This window comes from Hyla sarda, chromosome 3 (assembly GCF_029499605.1).
Source record: "Hyla sarda isolate aHylSar1 chromosome 3, aHylSar1.hap1, whole genome shotgun sequence".
NCBI lineage: Eukaryota > Metazoa > Chordata > Amphibia > Anura > Hylidae > Hyla > Hyla sarda.
In genome coordinates this window covers 123,070-141,112 of record NC_079191.1, presented here as the reverse complement: position 1 = coordinate 141,112, position 18,043 = coordinate 123,070, and the positions used below count along the sequence as shown (strand labels likewise).

General features: G+C 48.8%; 1 protein-coding gene across 1 annotated transcript in view; it reads left to right on the top strand.

The window, feature by feature from the left end:
* The window catches only part of HADHA (hydroxyacyl-CoA dehydrogenase trifunctional multienzyme complex subunit alpha), a 32,134-nt gene that overhangs the window by 7,730 nt on the left and 6,361 nt on the right, over positions 1-18,043 (top strand). The window contains exons 4-15 of the mRNA XM_056563668.1: positions 362-495; positions 590-728; positions 812-931; positions 1,187-1,289; positions 1,518-1,640; positions 3,740-3,858; positions 3,942-3,998; positions 5,835-5,944; positions 6,679-6,813; positions 6,986-7,157; positions 11,871-11,957; positions 12,876-13,016. Coding sequence (XP_056419643.1) covers positions 362-495; positions 590-728; positions 812-931; positions 1,187-1,289; positions 1,518-1,640; positions 3,740-3,858; positions 3,942-3,998; positions 5,835-5,944; positions 6,679-6,813; positions 6,986-7,157; positions 11,871-11,957; positions 12,876-13,016 — 1,440 coding nt within the window. The remainder of the gene's footprint in view (positions 1-361; positions 496-589; positions 729-811; positions 932-1,186; positions 1,290-1,517; positions 1,641-3,739; positions 3,859-3,941; positions 3,999-5,834; positions 5,945-6,678; positions 6,814-6,985; positions 7,158-11,870; positions 11,958-12,875; positions 13,017-18,043) is intronic.

Genomic DNA, 18,043 nt, shown 5'->3' with positions numbered 1-18,043 from the left:
CTGTATACACCTCCTGGTCACATGACTGCTCCTTCTCTGTATACACCTCCTGGTCACATGACCGCTCCTTCTCTGTATACACCTGGTCACATGACCGCTCCTTCTCTGTATACACCTCCTGGTCACATGATTGCTCCTTCTCTGTATACACCTCCTGGTCACAGGACCTCTCCTCCGTATACATCTCCTGGTCACATGATTGCTCCTTCTCTGTATACACCTCCTGGTCACATGACCTCTCCTTCTCTGTATACACCTCCTCCTGGTCACATGACCGTTCCTCTGTATACACCTCCTGGTCACATGACCGCTCCTCTGTATACACCTCCCAGTCACATGACCCCTTCTCTGCCCTCCTCAGGTGAACACGTTGTCTGAACAGCTCCAGAGTGAATTCAATGAAGTGATGAATGAGATCTGGGCCAACGATGCCGTGAAGAGCGCCGTCCTCACCTCCGCCAAACCCGGCTGCTTCATCGCCGGAGCCGACATCAAGTAAGACCTTATACTGCTTATTAGTATCTGCGGAGGTTAACCCCTTCCTGCACAGCCTCAGTCATTATAAATAAGAGATTCTTCCCCCCTCCAGCATGATAGAGTCCTGTAAGAGTTCCCAGGAGGTCTCACGACTATCTGAAGCCGGGCAGAAGATGTTTGAGAAACTGGAAAAGTCTCCTAAACCCATTGTGGCGGCCATCAATGGCTCCTGCCTTGGAGGAGGACTGGAGGTATGTACCTGGGCTGGACACCGGGGGCGCTGTGTTTTCACTTGCTGATTCCTAAATTCATAGATTTGTCCCATCTTCTCCAGGTGGCCATCGCCTGCCAGTATCGTGTGGCTACAAAAGACAAGAAGACTGTTCTGGGGACACCTGAGGTCTTGTTGGGTCTTCTACCCGGTGCTGGGGGGACCCAGCGACTCCCTAAGATGGTGAGTGACTTCCTGTTGGACCCTCCTCCCCCCTCCTCCTGTCCGTGAGTCTGGTTCTGATCTCATTTCCTCCTCCTCCTCCTGTCCATGAGTCTGGTTCTGATCTCATCTTCTCTCCTCCTCCTCCTCCTCCTGTCCATGAGTCTGGTTCTGATCTCGTCTTCTCTCCTGCTCCCTCCTCCTCATGTCCATGAGTCTGGTTCTGATCTCCTCCTGTCCATGAGTCTGGTTTTGATCTCCTCTTCTCTCCTCCAGTTGGGTCTTCCTGCGTCCTTTGACATGATGCTGACCGGCAGGAACATTCGTGCTGACAAAGCCAAGAAGATGGGGCTGGTGGATCAGCTGGTGGACCCCCTGGGTGAGTGGGGGCTTTGGAGTCCTTAATCAGTTCATGGGGAAAGCTGGGTGATGGCTGATAAGACTCCAGCGTGGGTTGTCACTAAGCAGATGTCCTGGGAATTCTCAGCAACATCTGCTTAGTATAATATGGAGTATGGGAAAGCTGGGTGATGGTCATATGCAAGGTGAAGGTTTCTTCACCCAGCTTTCCCAGAAAAGGAGCTGACTAGTCTTCTATGTATGACAGGTCCCGGTCTGAAGAGTCCTGAGGAGCGCACCATGGATTACCTGGAGGAGGTGGCCGTGTTCTACGCCAGAGGGATCGCCGACAAGAAGATCTCCCTGAAGAAGCAGAAGGGGCTGATAGCGAGTGAGTGGCGCAGAGGGCGGCATATACCAACCTGGGTGCGAAACTTTACTTTCCAGGAATGATGGGAGTTGTAGTTCTGCTAGAGCTGGAGAGCCCCAGGTTGAGGAACTCTCCATAGTCTCCTGTATATGGTATACAGCAGTGTTGAAAATACAACTCCTGGGAGTTTAAGTTTTTAAGTTTTGCAACAGCTGGATGGGAAACACTGATCTATGAACCTGATCAGGATCTGTATAAAGCTGGGTTCACACTACGATTTGTAACTACGGTTCCCGTATACGGCTGGGAGGAGGGGCGGGGCTTAATCGCGGCGCCCGCACTCAGCCGTATTCGGGAACCGTATTTAATGCAAGTCTATGAGCCGACCGGAGTGAACCGCAGCCTCTGGTCGGCTTTGTTTTCGGCTGTATGCGGTTTCCCGACCGCAGGCAAAAAAAAAAAAAACGCGGTCGGGAAACCGCATACAGCCGAAAACAAAACCAACCAGAGGCTGCGGTTCACTCCGGTCGGCTCATAGACTTGCATTAAATACGGTTCCCGAATATGGCTGAGTGCGGGTGCCGCGATTAAGCCCCGCCCCTCCTCCCAGCCGTATACGGGAACCGTAGTTACAAATCGTAGTGTGAACCCAGCCAAACGTTTCTGATGGAGTTCCCCTTTAAAGGGTTACTCCGTTGGAAACACTTTTTTTTAAATTTTTTTTATAAAGGGTAACGCAGGAGCTGGTGACGTCATAGCCCTGCCCCCTCATAATGTCATGCCCCACCCCCTCAATGCAAGTATGGGAGGGGGTGTGACCTCATAGCCCCACCCCCTCATGATGTCACATCCCACCCCCTCAATGCTAGTCTATTGGAGGGGACGTGATCCTGGTCCGGTCCCCGTCCGCCCTTTGCCCTTAAGTGGTTAAAGGGACTGATCACACTAAATTTAACAGGAGGAGAACCAGAGGCAGAATGATTTCTGCATATGCTGCCCCCTAGTGGTCATATAGTGCAGTTTTAATGTTTTTGAGATGTAGGTGTGAGAAAAAAAAAAAAAACATAAAAACATCTCAATGAGTGGTCCAAAAATTCTTGTTTTTATTAACTTTTTTAAATATAAATATATATTATAAAATTTTATTCCTTTTTCAAGCAGTAATTTCTAACGAGAATTTGTTTTCCCTTTTAGTCCTACAGCAGCACACGCGGGGTATTCTCCTCCTGTGGTGCTAGTAGGACAGTTTATTTTATTTTTAAATCATAAAAATAGAGATAATTGACTTGTCAGAATCCTTTTGGAAATGCATTGCCGTCTATGGAGTATGGCGCGTATCAAAGCGGCCTGCTGTCTGTGACGTGTCTGCTGGGAAATTGTCCGTGTGAACATAGCCTCATGGGGCGCCATGGGTGTTCATACAGAGATCTTTCTCTAGATCTGTTTCCCAACTAGTGGTGCCCCCAGCTGTTGCAAAACTACAATTCCCAGCATGCACAGCCGAAGGCTGTCCGGGCATGCTGGGAATTGTAGTTTTGCAACAGCTGGAGGCCCATGGTTGGGGAAATGCTGCTTTAGATGGATCCACTGTAGGAGATAACAGGACTCCTCTGTGACCCATATATATTACTTGGTATTAAGAGTTTATTGGCCGCTCTCCAGTCTAATAGGATTAGAGATGAGTAAACTTACAGTAAATTCGATTCGTCACGAACTTCTCGGCCCGGCAGTTGATGACTTATCCTGCATAAATGAGTTCAGCTTTCCGGTGCTCCGGTGGGCTGGAAAAGGTGGATACAGTCCTAGAAGACTCTTTCCTAGGAATGTATCCACCTTTTCCAGCCCACCGGAGCACCGGAAAGCTGAACTCATTTTATGCAGGAAAAGTCATCAACTGCTGAGCCGAGAAGTTCGTGACGAATCGAATTTACTGTAAATTCGCTCATCTCTAAATAGAATTCTGCTAATCCGGCATCATTGGTCTTACAGGTGACCGCTATCAGGTGTACATAGGACGGTCATAAAGGGGCACTCTAGAGTAACTCTGATGTCTCTTGAAATAAATTGGAGGTGTAGAAACCTCTAGATACATGAAGATCTGTCTTCTCCTCCTTTCCCAGAGATCACAGACTACGTCTTGTCCGTCCCGTTCGTGAGGCAGCAAGTGTACAAGATGGTGGAGAATAAAGTGAGGAAGCAGACCAAGGGCCTGTACCCAGCCCCCCTGAAGATCATCGAGGTAGGACGCCGTGAGGCTCGTGCTGTATCACAGCTGCAGTGTTGTGACATAAGGTGACTCCTTTTCTCGATGTCTCCTGACAGGTGGTGCGCACCGGGGTGGAGCAGGGATCGGAGGCCGGGTACTTGGCGGAGTCTCAGGTATGTGGCTGCGGAAAAATAGTGTCGGCCCTGAACTTACAACATGGTGACAGCACCACCTAATGGCGTTATTACAGTATTACAGCGTTTTTACAAATTGTATAAAATATACAATTTGTTTTACATATCCATTTTTTTTCATATACTTTTATATTTATTTTATATATAATATATTTTATACTTGTATATCTATATATACACATATTTGTATATACATATAGAGAGAGATTAGAATAGATGGATAAAATATATTATAGATATAGAGAGAGATTAGAATAGATAGATAAAATATATTTTTATATATATATATATATATATATATATATATATATATATATAGGCAAAAAATACATATAAAATTAAATATAAATTATGAAAATATGTTATAAAAATATATTTGTATAATATATACAATAATTTTTTTTTTTTTTAATTCGCTTATTTTTATAATTTCGATTTTAGTTTTAAATTATATTTTCATATTTAATTTTATATTTATTTATTTTTACTATTTAGTCCAGTAGTTAATGCATCAGGGTCCTTTTTTATTGGTGGTTTATATAATAAGCAATAAACCCAGCCGCAGGTTAGTTAGTGTAGTCACTCCACTCCAGACCAGTGTTCTTTCTCCAAACTACAGCCCTGCATCTGTTGCATCAGCTGAAGGACCACAGTTTGTAGACCACTGGTCTAGACTTTACCATTATCATCCATCTCTCTCTGGGTCCATTAGGTATCAAACCCACCAGCTGTGTGAGCAGGACCAGGCTTATATGAAGTTTTAGACTCTCAAGTAACTGACAGCAAGCAGAGCTATTTTTCAGTAGTTTTTTAAAGGACAAGTCTCACAGTAAACAATTGTTCAGCTTTCAGTGCAGAAGGTAAAGTTATACAGGTTTGTAAATCACTTCCATTACCAATGCTGCTTAGAAACAAGCTTTATCTGCATTCTTCTGTCTGACAGGAAAATCAGCTGTTCCAGGTTTTCATGACTTTCGACCCCCTATTCAGGCTGTTATCAGCAGCATCCAGGGGCCGTGACGTGACAATTACCCAGAAAACCCCTGTGCTGCAGAGAACTGCCTGAGCTCGGGCTTAGCCCCTCCCATCTGATGAATATTCACACTGTCCTCCCTCTGTTCTGCAGTGATTGGCTGAGCAGCACTGCCTATATGCCGGCTGATTCAGATCATAGTTCTCTCCCCTCTCCTTGCTAATGTTTTTACACTGAGAACGGAGGAGAGGGGGGAGGGGAGGGAGCTGTCACACTGAGAATGGAGGGGAGGGAGAGTAGAATTGTCACACTGAGCACTGGGGAGAGAGGAGTGCAGGGCAGAGGAGGGGGGAGGTGATTGTGCCACTGTAAAGCTATTTCATTGAGAGGAGGAGGGGGAGGGAGTGATTTTACAGTGTAAAACTGCAGCTTCCACTCCAGGGTCCCTCTCTCTGAGCACTGAGATTACATTTTGTTTCCTCGTGGCCACCCTGCTGTATAGGGCTATGATTGGAGCTCAGTGTTATGTGGGAGTGGCTAACATAAGTTAGGGGTGGTAACAAGTTCTCTGCTCAGGCAGCTGAGAGCAGGAAATGTGAGCAGTGCATGCAGGGAAATGTAGTCTTTGAGATCACAGGCATAGCCACCATAACCAGGAAGTAACTGCAATTTATGAGCTGAATAGCCGGTGAATGGGGGGCGGAAAAAAAATCACAAACATGTCAGAGAGGTGGTAGGTGAATATACTATGGAATGGCTAAGTATTTTTTTTTTTCTTTGCTGCATGGGATATCTTCTTTAAGCCTTATGGTCCTGTCTTGTCTCCTCTTTCTTCCTGGCAGAGGTTCGGGGAACTGGCCATGACCAGCGAGTCCAGAGCGCTCATCGGCCTCTACCACGGCCAGGTCCAGTGCAAGAAGAACAAGTTCGGGAAACCGGAAAGAGAAGTCAAGTGAGTGAATGTAGTCCCGGCCTGTGCCTATGTATATGGGGGCCTCGCCTACATGTTTGAGGGGTACTCCGCCCCTAGACATTTTGTCCCCTATCCAAAAGGATAGGGGATAAGATGTCTGATCGCGGGGGTCTCGGATGTCACGCCCCCTCCCATAGACTTGCATTGAGGGGGCGTGGCGGTGTCGTCACGAGCCACCAGCGCTACACCCAACGCTTTAAACGAATGCTGGGTGCAGCAGAGAGATTGCAGGGGTCCCAGCGGTGGGACCCCAGCGATCTCTATGCTGCACCCGGCTTTCATTTAGAACGTCAAATGCAGCGCTGGAAGCTCGTGATGACACCGCCACACGCATGGCAGTGACATCACGAGCCTCCGCCCCCTGCATCGCCAGTCATCCGGCACGGAGCAAAGTTGGTTCTGTGCACCGGATGGGGTGCTGCAGCCGAGACTGGGACCCCCATGATCAGACATCTTGCCTCCTCCTCCTTTTGGATAGGGGATAAGATGTCTAGGGGCGGAGTACCCCTTTTAAAATTTTAACATGTGATCCTTTTTGAGCACTTTAGAGAGGTGTCTGGCAGGGTCTCTTTACATTGAAAAGATATGCACGCTCAGCTGAGCCCAGCGTGCATGTGTATAGGTGGTATAAGACCTAGCTGACAGTTATAGAATAAGTATGGATCCGCGTGCGTTGTCTATTCTTACCTCCGTGTTTCTTCCTCCACCTGCAGGAACCTGGCGATCCTCGGGGCGGGGCTGATGGGCGCCGGAATCGCACAGGTCACTGTGGATAAAGGTATCAAGACCATCCTGAAGGACACGACCGTGGAAGGTCTGGGCCGAGGACAGCAGCAAGTGTTCAAGGGGTGAGGATGGGATCCGGACTGACACACTGTAACAGACTGACAGAACATTATGGCAGGTTGTGTTGGGGTGTAAAGCATTGTCTAGACTAGATACTGCACCATTGTGACGGATCCTCAGCTGTGAGCAGTGTCTGTATACATGATCCCATGTGACTGTCGTCTCCTCCTGCAGCCTCAATGACAAGGTGAAGAAGAGGAGCGTCACCTCCTTCGAGCGGGACAGCATCATGAGCAACCTGACGGGGCAGCTGGATTACAAGGGATTCGAGAGCGCGGACATGGTGGTGGAGGCCGTGTTCGAGGACATCAAGATCAAACACAAAGTCCTGCAGGAGGTGGAAGCGGTGAGTGTTTAATCGCAGAACATCACACTGATACAGCTCTGCTCCTCCTCCTATATAATCCATTACACTGATACAGCTCTGCTCCTCCTCCTCCTCCTGTATAATCCATAACACTGATACAGCTCTGCTCCTCCTCCTCCTCCTCCTGTATAATCCATGACACTGATACAGCACTGCTCCTCCTCCTCCTCCTGTATAATCCATAACACTGATACAGCTCTGCTCCTCCTCCTGTATAATCCATAACACTGATACAGCTCTTCTCCTCCTCCTCCTGTATAATCCATAACACTGATACAGCTCTTCTCCTCCTCCTCCTGTATAATCCATAACACTGATACAGCTCTGCTTCTCCTCCTCCTGTATAATCCATAACACTGATACAGCTCTGCTCCTCCTCCTCCTCCTCCTGTATAATCCATAACACTGATACAGCTCTGCTCCTCCTCCTCCTGTATAATCCATAACACTGATACAGCTCTGCTCCTCCTCCTCCTCCTGTATAATCCATAACACTGATACAGCTCTGCTCCTCCTCCTCCTGTATAATCCATAACACTGATACAGCTCTGCTCCTCCTCCTCCTGTATAATCCATAACACTGATACAGCTCTGCTCCTCCTCCTCCTCCTCCTCCTGTATAATCCATAACACTGATACAGCTCTGCTCCTCCTCCTCCTGTATAATCCATAACACTGATACAGCTCTTCTCCTCCTCCTCCTCCTGTATAATCCATAACACTGATACATCTCTGCTCCTCCTCCTCCTCCTGTATAATCCATAACACTGATACAGCTCTGCTCCTCCTCCTCCTCCTCCTGTATAATCCATAACACTGATACAGCTCTGCTCCTCCTCCTGTATAATCCATAACACTGATACAGCTCTGCTCCTCCTCCTCCTCCTGTATAATCCATGACACTGATACAGCTCTGCTCCTCCTCCTCCTCCTCCTGTATAATCCATAACACTGATACAGCTCTGCTCCTCCTCCTCCTCCTGTATAATCCATAACACTGATACAGCTCTGCTCCTCCTCCTCCTCCTCCTGTATAATCCATAACACTGATACAGCTCTGCTCCTCCTCCTCCTCCTGTATAATCCATAACACTGATACAGCTCTGCTCCTCCTCCTCCTCCTGTATAATCCATAACACTGATACAGCTCTGCTCCTCCTCCTCCTCCTGTATAATCCATTACACTGATACAGCTCTGCTCCTCCTCCTCCTGTATAATCCATAACACTGATACAGCTCTGCTCCTCCTCCTCCTCCTATATAATCCATTACACTAATACAGCTCTGCTCCTCCTCCTGTATAATCCATAACACTGATACAGCTCTGCTCCTCCTCCTCCTCCTCCTCCTGTATAATCCATAACACTGATTCAGCTCTGCTCCTCCTCCTCCTCCTCCTGTATAATCCATTACACTGATACAGCTCTGCTCCTCCTCCTCCTCCTCCTGTATAATCCATAACACTGATACAGCTCTGCTCCTCCTCCTCCTCCTGTATAATCCATAACACTGATACAGCTCTGCTCCTCCTCCTCCTCCTCCTGTATAATCCATAACACTGATACAGCTCTGCTCGTCCTCCTCCTGTATAATCCATAACACTGATACAGCTCTGCTCCTCCTCCTCCTCCTGTATAATCCATTACACTGATACAGCTCTGCTCCTCCTCCTCCTGTATCATCCATAACACTGATACAGCTCTGCTCCTCCTCCTCCTCCTGTATAATCCATAACACTGATACAGCTCTGCTCCTCCTCCTCCTCCTGTATAATCCATAACACTGATAAATCTCTGCTCCTCCTCCTCCTCCTGTATAATCCATAACACTGATACAGCTCTGCTCCTCCTCCTCCTGTATAATCCATAACACTGATACAGCTCTGCTCCTCCTCCTCCTCCTCCTGTATAATCCATAACACTGATACAGCTCTGCTCCTCCTCCTCCTCCTCCTGTATAATCCATAACACTGATACATCTCTGCTCCTCCTCCTCCTCCTGTATAATCCATAACACTGATACAGCTCTGCTCCTCCTCCTCCTCCTGTATAATCCATAACACTGATACAGCTCTGCTCCTCCTCCTCCTCCTCCTGTATAATCCATAACACTGATACAGCTCTGCTCCTCCTCCTCCTCCTCCTCCTCCTGTATAATCCATAACACTGATACAGCTCTGCTCCTCCTCCTCCTGTATCATCCATAACACTGATACAGCTCTGCTCCTCCTCCTCCTCCTGTATAATCCATAACACTGATACAGCTCTGCTCCTCCTCCTGTATAATCCATAACACTGATACAGCTCTGCTCCTCCTCCTCCTCCTGTATAATCCATAACACTGATACAGCTCTGCTCCTCCTCCTCCTCCTGTATAATCCATAACACTGATACAGCTCTGCTCCTCCTCCTCCTCCTCCTGTATAATCCATAACACTGATACAGCTCTGCTCCTCCTCCTCCTGTATAATCCATAACACTGATACAGCTCTGCTCCTCCTCCTCCTCCTGTATAATCCATAACACTGATACAGCTCTGCTCCTCCTCCTCCTGTATAATCCATAACACTGATACAGCTCTGCTCCTCCTCCTCCTCCTGTATAATCCATGACACTGATACAGCTCTGCTCCTCCTCCTCCTCCTGTATAATCCATTACACTGATACAGCTCTGCTCCTCCTCCTCCTCCTGTATAATCCATAACACTGATACAGCTCTGCTCCTCCTCCTCCTCCTGTATAATCCATAACACTGATACAGCTCTGCTCCTCCTGTATAATCCATAACACTGATACAGCTCTGCTCCTCCTCCTCCTGTATAATCCATAACACTGATACAGCTCTGCTCCTCCTCCTCCTGTATAATCCATAACACTGATACAGCTCTGCTCCTCCTCCTCCTCCTCCTGTATAATCCATAACACTGATACAGCTCTGCTCCTCCTCCTCCTCCTGTATAATCCATAACACTGATACAGCTCTGCTCCTCCTCCTCTTCCTGTATAATCCATAACACTGATACAGCTCTGCTCCTCCTCCTCCTCCTCCTGTATAATCCATAACACTGATACAGCTCTGCTCCTCCTCCTCCTCCTGTATAATCCATAACACTGATACAGCTCTGCTCCTCCTCCTGTATAATCCAGAACACTGATACAGCTCTGCTCCTCCTCCTCCTCCTGTATAATCCATAACACTGATACAGCTCTGCTCCTCCTCCTCCTGTATAATCCATAACACTGATACAGCTCTGCTCCTCCTCCTCCTCCTGTATAATCCATGACACTGATACAGCTCTGCTCCTCCTCCTCCTCCTGTATAATCCATAACACTGATACAGCTCTGCTCCTCCTCCTCCTCCTCCTGTATAATCCATAACACTGATACAGCTCTGCTCCTCCTCCTCCTCCTCCTGTATAATCCATAACACTGATACAGCTCTGCTCCTCCTCCTCCTCCTCCTGTATAATCCATAACACTGATACAGCTCTGCTCCTCCTCCTCCTCCTCCTGTATAATCCATAACACTCATACATCTCTGCTCCTCCTCCTCCTCCTGTATAATCCATAACACTCATACAGCTCTGCTCCTCCTCCTCCTCCTCCTGTATAATCCATAACACTGATACAGCTCTGCTCGTCCTCCTCCTGTATAATCCATAACACTGATACAGCTCTGCTCCTCCTCCTCCTGTATAATCCATAACACTGATACAGCTCTGCTCCTCCTCCTCCTGTATAATCCATAACACTGATACAGCTCTGCTCCTCCTCCTCCTGTATAATCCATAACACTGATACAGCTCTGCTCCTCCTCCTCCTGTATAATCCATAACACTGATACAGCTCTGCTCCTCCTTCTCCTCCTGTATAATCCATAACACTGATACAGCTCTGCTCCTCCTCCTCCTCCTGTATAATCCATAACACTGATACAGCTCTGCTCCTCCTCCTCCTGTATAATCCAGAACACTGATACAGCTCTGCTCCTCCTCCTCCTCCTGTATAATCCAGAACACTGATACAGCTCTGCTCCTCCTCCTGTATAATCCATAACACTGATACAGCTCTGCTCCTCCTCCTCCTCCTCCTGTATAATCCATAACACTGATACAGCTCTGCTCCTCCTCCTCCTCCTCCTCCTCCTGTATAATCCATAACACTGATACAGCTCTGCTCCTCCTCCTCCTCCTCCTCCTGTATAATCCATAACACTGATACAGCTCTGCTCCTCCTCCTCCTGTATAATCCATAACACTGATACAGCTCTGCTCCTCCTCCTCCTGTATAATCCATAACACTGATACAGCTCTGCTCCTCCTCCTCCTCCTCCTGTATAATCCATAACACTGATACAGCTCTGCTCCTCCTCCTCCTCCTGTATAATCCATAACACTGATACAGCTCTGCTCCTCCTCCTCCTGTATAATCCATGACATTGATACAGCTCTGCTCCTCCTCCTCCTCCTCCTCCTCCTGTATAATCCATAACACTGATACAGCTCTGCTCCTCCTCCTCCTCCTCCTCCTCCTGTATAATCCATAACACTGATACAGCTCTGCTCCTCCTCCTCCTCCTGTATAATCCATAACACTGATACAGCTCTGCTCCTCCTCCTCCTCCTCCTCCTCCTCCTCCTCCTCCTCCTCCTCCTGTATAATGTATAACACTGATCGTCTCTTCTCTTTCAGGTTGTTCCCCCGCACTGTATTTTCGCCAGTAACACGTCTGCTCTGCCCATCTCTCAGATCGCTGCCGTCAGTAAGAGACCAGACAAGGTGAGCTCTGTCTATTGTCTCTGTGTACCCTGCTCGATTGTCTCTGTGTACCCTGCTCAATTGTCTCTGTATACCCTGCTCTATTGTCTCTGTATACCCTGCTCAATTGTCTCTGTATACCCGGCCTTGTGTGATCTTTGTTAGAAACAGCAGAACAGCCTTATATGTACAGGAGTTATATCAGTGTTTCCCAAACAGGGTGCCTCCAGATGTTGCAAAACTACAATTCATAGCAGGCCTGGACAGTCTTTGGATGTGTCCAGTGGAGGCTGTGTAGGGACCGGTGGGGGCTGTGTGTAGTAGGGACCGGTGCCACTGGTGGGGTCAGTTTCTCCTCGGTGCGTTTGAAGTGTTTTCAGGATCGCAGTGAATATAAAGATGGACGCTGAGTGCGGAGGTGACGTCCTCCAGGTCATTGGCCCCCGGGTCCCTCCATAAGGACTTTACGGTAGGGGTTGCACCATGGTCCCCTCTGGCTATTGCAGAAGTATAACTCTCATCATGCTCTGATGGTATATACAGGCTCTCTCAGTATAGTAGTATAACTCTCATCATCCTCTGATGGTATATACAGCCTCTCTCAGTATAGTAGTATAACTCTCATCCTCTGATGGTATACAGCCTCTCTCAGTATAGTAGTATAACTCTCATCATGCTCTGATGGTATATACAGCCTCTCTCAGTATAGTAGTATAACTCTCATCATGCTCTGATGGTATATACAGCCTCTCTCTCAGTATAGTAGTATAACTCATCATGCTCTGATGGTATATACAGCCTCTCTCAGTACAGTAGTATAACTCTCATCATCCTCTGATGGTATATACGGCCTCTCTCAGTATAGTAGTATAACTCTCATGCTCTGATGGTATATACAGCCTCTCCCAGTATACATAACTCCCATCCTCTCCTGCCCAGGTGATCGGGATGCATTACTTCTCTCCTGTGGATAAGATGCAGCTCTTAGAAATCATCACAACAGATAAGACGTCTCAGGACACCGCAGCCTCCGCCGTGTCTGTAGGACTGAAGCAGGGAAAAGTCATCATCGTGGTCAAGGTAAGTCCTCTGGGATAATGTATGTACACAGGGACCTCACCAGCAGAATAGTGAGTACAGCTCTGGGGTATAATACAGGATATAACTCAGGATCAGTACAGGATAAGTAATGTATGTACACAGTGACCTCACCAGCAGAATAGTGAGTGCAGCTCTGGAGTATAATACAGGATATAACTCAGGATCAGTACAGGATAAGTAATGTAATGTATGTACACAGTGATCTCACCAGCAGAATAGTGAGTACAGCTCTGGGGTATAATACAGGATATAACTCAGGATCAGTACAGGATAAGTAATGTAATGTATGTACACAGTGACCTCACCAGCAGAATAGTGAGTACAGCTCAGGAGTATAATACAGGATATAACTCAGGATCAGTACAGGATAAGTAATGTAATGTATGTACACAGTGACCTCACCAGCAGAATAGTGAGTACAGCTCTGGGATATATTACAGGATATAAATCGAGATTTTCCTAGCTTGTGACGGAAAATATTAGTTATATATCAGACAGGAGGCTCATATCTTATGCATTATTCTTTCTTTAATAATGCCCATAGCAGAACAACTCAGTAATCAATTCAAATAACAGAAAAAACTTCAACTCCCAGCAGTCCTAGGACCACAGAAGCCACTCCTCGTCTGTAGCCACTATATAAGGACTGCCCACATACAGATCCTCCTCTTTCTTAATGCGAACCAGAAACGCACAGAAGGCAGAACTCCAGCCAGGCATCCTCGACGAACCGCAACCTTCGGCCTTTCAGCCCGGAGCAGCAGAAACCCGGAGCAAAGGGATGTTCAGCTTCGTCCCAACGGGGACTATAGAGGAACCAAACAGCAGGAACCAAACAGGTCATCCGAACTCAGGAAAACCGCCTCTACTTTCAATATCCTGCAACGAGAACAAAGAATCGTAATAGGGTTGGGTAGGGAGGGAAGATACTCGCCTCCTGTCTTCGTATAACTAATATTTTCCGTCACAAGCTAGGAAAATCTAGATTTATATATCAGACAGGAGGCTCATATCTTATGCAAGTTCAAAGCTAACAACCAGCGATGACAGTAAGACCAATAATAACCAGAGTATTATAAGACCGACATAGACACGTGGTCCTCCGGCCTGAAGTAGAAATGGCGAAAGGTGGTCTCTGAAGACCAATCAGCCGCCATCAATAAGTCAGAGAGGGAGCCCCCTGCTGTGACGATCTTCGTAGCCATAGCACCCCTGGACGAGTGAGCTCCAAACAGAGATACATCAATACCTGCCATCTCCATGGCAGAACGTACCCAGCGTGCTAGAGTAGCGGAGGTAACTGGATGATGTGGTCTGACATATGAGACCAGGAGCTGAGAGAAATCCGGAGAGCGCAGATCTGCCGTCTGTGATTCGTACGCCTGTAAACAATGAACCACGCAAAGCCGCGGATGCGCGGGAAAATATGGGTAAAAAACCTAGTGAATACCCATCTTGGTCCTACGGACCACCGAGAATTTTACTCCCTGAGGCGAAAATTGTCGCCTAGAGATATCCAAAGCTTTCACGTCCGAGACACGTTTGATGGATACCAAACAAAGGAGGACCGTCAGTTTATAAGACAACAGTTTCAGGGAAAGGTCGCCATTGTCCACCCATGAGGCAAACATATCGAGCAACCTGGAGACATCCCAGGTCGATTGATACCTAGGCCGAGGGGGACGTTTAAATTTCATACCGCGTAAAAGTCTACAAACCAGTGGGTGTTTGCCAATCTGCAAAGAATCCACAGGGCAGTGGTAAGCCGCAATTGCCGATCGGTATACAATAATGGAGCTATACGATTTGCCAGATTCAAAAGAATCTGCCAGGAAGTTCACTACTACGGACACAGGCGCATGTACGGGATCAACCTGCCGTTGATCACACCAACGAACCCAGAGTCTCCAGGCTGATCGATATGCCGATCTAGTCCCGGGGGCCCAGGCCAGGGCGAGGAGATCCCTAGCTGATCTTGAAAGGTCTTGATCCGCGTCCGAGACCCCGAAACCAACCACGCTAGGAGAGGCAGGTTGCCCTCCATCACCAGAGGATGGAGACCCCCAGACGGGTTGGTGAGAAGGTGAGGAACTTGGGGTAACAGCCGGGGATAATCCACGGTCATCCCCAGAAGAGGGAACCATGGTTGTGTTGGCCACCAAGGTGTGATCAGCACAACCGTCGCCCTCTGGTTCGTCGTATGCAAGAGAACCCTGGGGATCAACTGGAAAGGAGGAAAGGCATAGTGAGTTCCCCTCGGCCAGAGGAGGCGGAGAGCATCTACCGCAGACGCTTCTGGATCCGGTCTCCAGCTGAAGAAATGAGGCAGTTGGTGGTTGAGGCGGGAAGCGAAAAGGTCCACGTATAACGGGCCCCAAAGGTGAAGCAACTGCAGAAAAATGGAACGATCCAGGCGCCAGTCGCTGGAATCGAGGAGATAGCGAGAATTCCAATCGGCCACCGTGTTGGAGACCCCTGGAATGTACTCCGCTACCGGGATAATGTTGCGGGCTAGGCAAAAGTGCCAGAATTCCTTGGCCAGGTCTGCCAGGATCTTGGATCTGGTACCCCCTAAGCGGTTGATGTACTGAACCGCTGCCACGTTGTCCATGCGTAATAACACACAACAGTTGGACGAACGAGGCATAAAGCTCTTGACGGCAAAGAATGCCGCCAGAAGCTCCAATGCATTGATATGCAGGTCGACCTCCGTGGCGGACCAAGTCCCTCCTGTGGAAATCTCCCCGCATCGAGCGCCCCAGCCAAGACGGCTCGCGTCCGACTCTATGATGACGTCCGGACACGGGTTGAAAATGGCTTTGCCATTCCACTCGACAGCATGACGAAGCCACCAATGTAACTCCTCGATAGCCGCCGGACAGAGGGGTACTTTGTCTGCGTACCTGAGGCCCTGGCGCAGATGCAAGATCTTGAGCCTCTGAAGGGCTCGGTAGTACAGGGGGGCCGGAAAGATGGCCTGGATGGAAGCCGCCAGGAGCCCCACCAGGCGCGCCAGAATCCTTAATGACAAGCATCCTTTGCGCAGAACGGCCCTGATTTCCTTGCGGATAAGGGCTAGTTTGGACTTGGGGAGCCGCAGTAGTGCGCGATTGGTGTCCACCATGAAACCCAGGAACTCCATTTCCTGAGCTGGGACTAGAACCGACTTTTCTCGGTTGACCACGAAGCCTAGAGTATGTAGCAAGGATATTGTCCACGACATGTGAAGAGAGGCCTGAGTTTTGGATCGGGCCATAAGGTCATCTAAGTAAATGATCAGACGAACCCCCCTGCTCCTCAGAGCTGCCACCACCGGTTTCATCAGTTTGGTGAAGCACCACGGGGCGGATGATAGGCCGAACTGAAGGCACGTAAACTGCCACAATCTGCCCCTCCAAAGAAAACGGAGGAACTGTTGTGACTCCGGGTGTATGGGAACGGTAAGGTAGGCGTCCTTCAAGTCCACCTTCACCAGCCAGTCTCCTGGCAGTAAAAGATCCCGGAGTGAGTGAATTCCCTCCATTTTGAAATGGCGATATATGACATGTTGGTTTAGGTCTCTCAGGTTTATGACCGGGCGGTAGCCGCCCCCTTTTTTCTTCACTAGGAAGAGGTTTCTTATGAACCCTAGGGAAGATGGGTCGGACTCCATGATCGCATGTTTGGACAGGAGATCTCGCACCTCGTTGTCTATGAGGATCGCGTTTTGCTCTGAGAACCGGATAGGGGCTGGAATTACACCCAGAACCGGCAAGGACTGGAGTTCTAGGTGAAACCCCGCCACTATCTGAAGAACCCACACGTCTGCCGTAATCGCAGACCAGGCGTGGGTAAAATACATCAGTCGCCCCCCCACAGGTATATGAGAACGTGGGCTGCAAGGTACACTCACCGGTAGAAGGACGGGTGCGGGGGTATCCACGTCCGCCACGACTTCTCCAGGGTCGACCACGAGGAGGGAAGAATGGGGATGGTTGGACCACTGGTACGGTGTAGGAAGGAGGAGCCTGGGAATAATGATATTGGGCAACGGGTCTGCCCTGTGGCCTGTAGGGAGCAGAACGGCCGGCAGATCGGCCTCTACTTCTGCCGGCCCGGGTAAAAATTTTACTGGACCCCGATTTCTTTAGGGAACTTTGGGCCTTAACCAAGCCGGTAAAAAGGCCGACAAATCTGTTGACATCCTTCATCAAACTATCTCCAAAAAGCATGCCTGCTGACGAGGGACCGGGTTCGGTCTCGGCCAGATGGGATAGTTGCGGGTCGAGGCGCATCAGGATCGACCGGCGTCTCTCGACTGAGCAGGTGGTGTTGGCAGTACCTGCCAGGCAAATGGCTCTCTGGGCCCAGCCATGGAGCTGACGGACGTCCACGGGTTCATCCGACGCCGCAGCATGCTCAGCTAAATTAAGGATCTTAGTGAGGGGACCCATTAAATCAAGGATACGCTCCTGTATGGTCTTGAAGGAACGTTCTATTCCCTTCTTAGGAAATGTACCCGATTTTAATAAGTATTTCATCAGGATGGGGTCCACCTCCGGGGTAGCCACCACCTTATTGGGGATAAAGGGTCTAGGGCATTCCGCCCTCAGCTTATTACGGCTGGACCTATCCAGAGACTTACGAGCCCAAAGCTCTACATATTGGGCTACGTGGGGGAGTGGTGACCAGTCGCCTGATCTCGGATGGGAGATCGCGTCTGGATGGAAAAGGGGTTCTCCTAGGGAATCCAGGATAACATTGCCCTGCGTGGCAGGGTTGGCGTCGGTGTCGAGCGCCGTATCCCCAGCATCCTGTTCAATATTGGGGTCGGACTCGTAGTCCTCAGACTCATTAGATGAACCCGAAGAGTCCTCAGTAGAGGAGTCTACGTAGGAGTCGGGTTTAGCCCGCTTAGCGGACTTACGCCTCTTGCCATGTAACTCCCCGAGGCCCAGGGGTCGAGCGGAGTCAGAGGGATGCTGGGGTTGACAGACCGGGGTAGGGACTGTCTGGAGCATGTTATT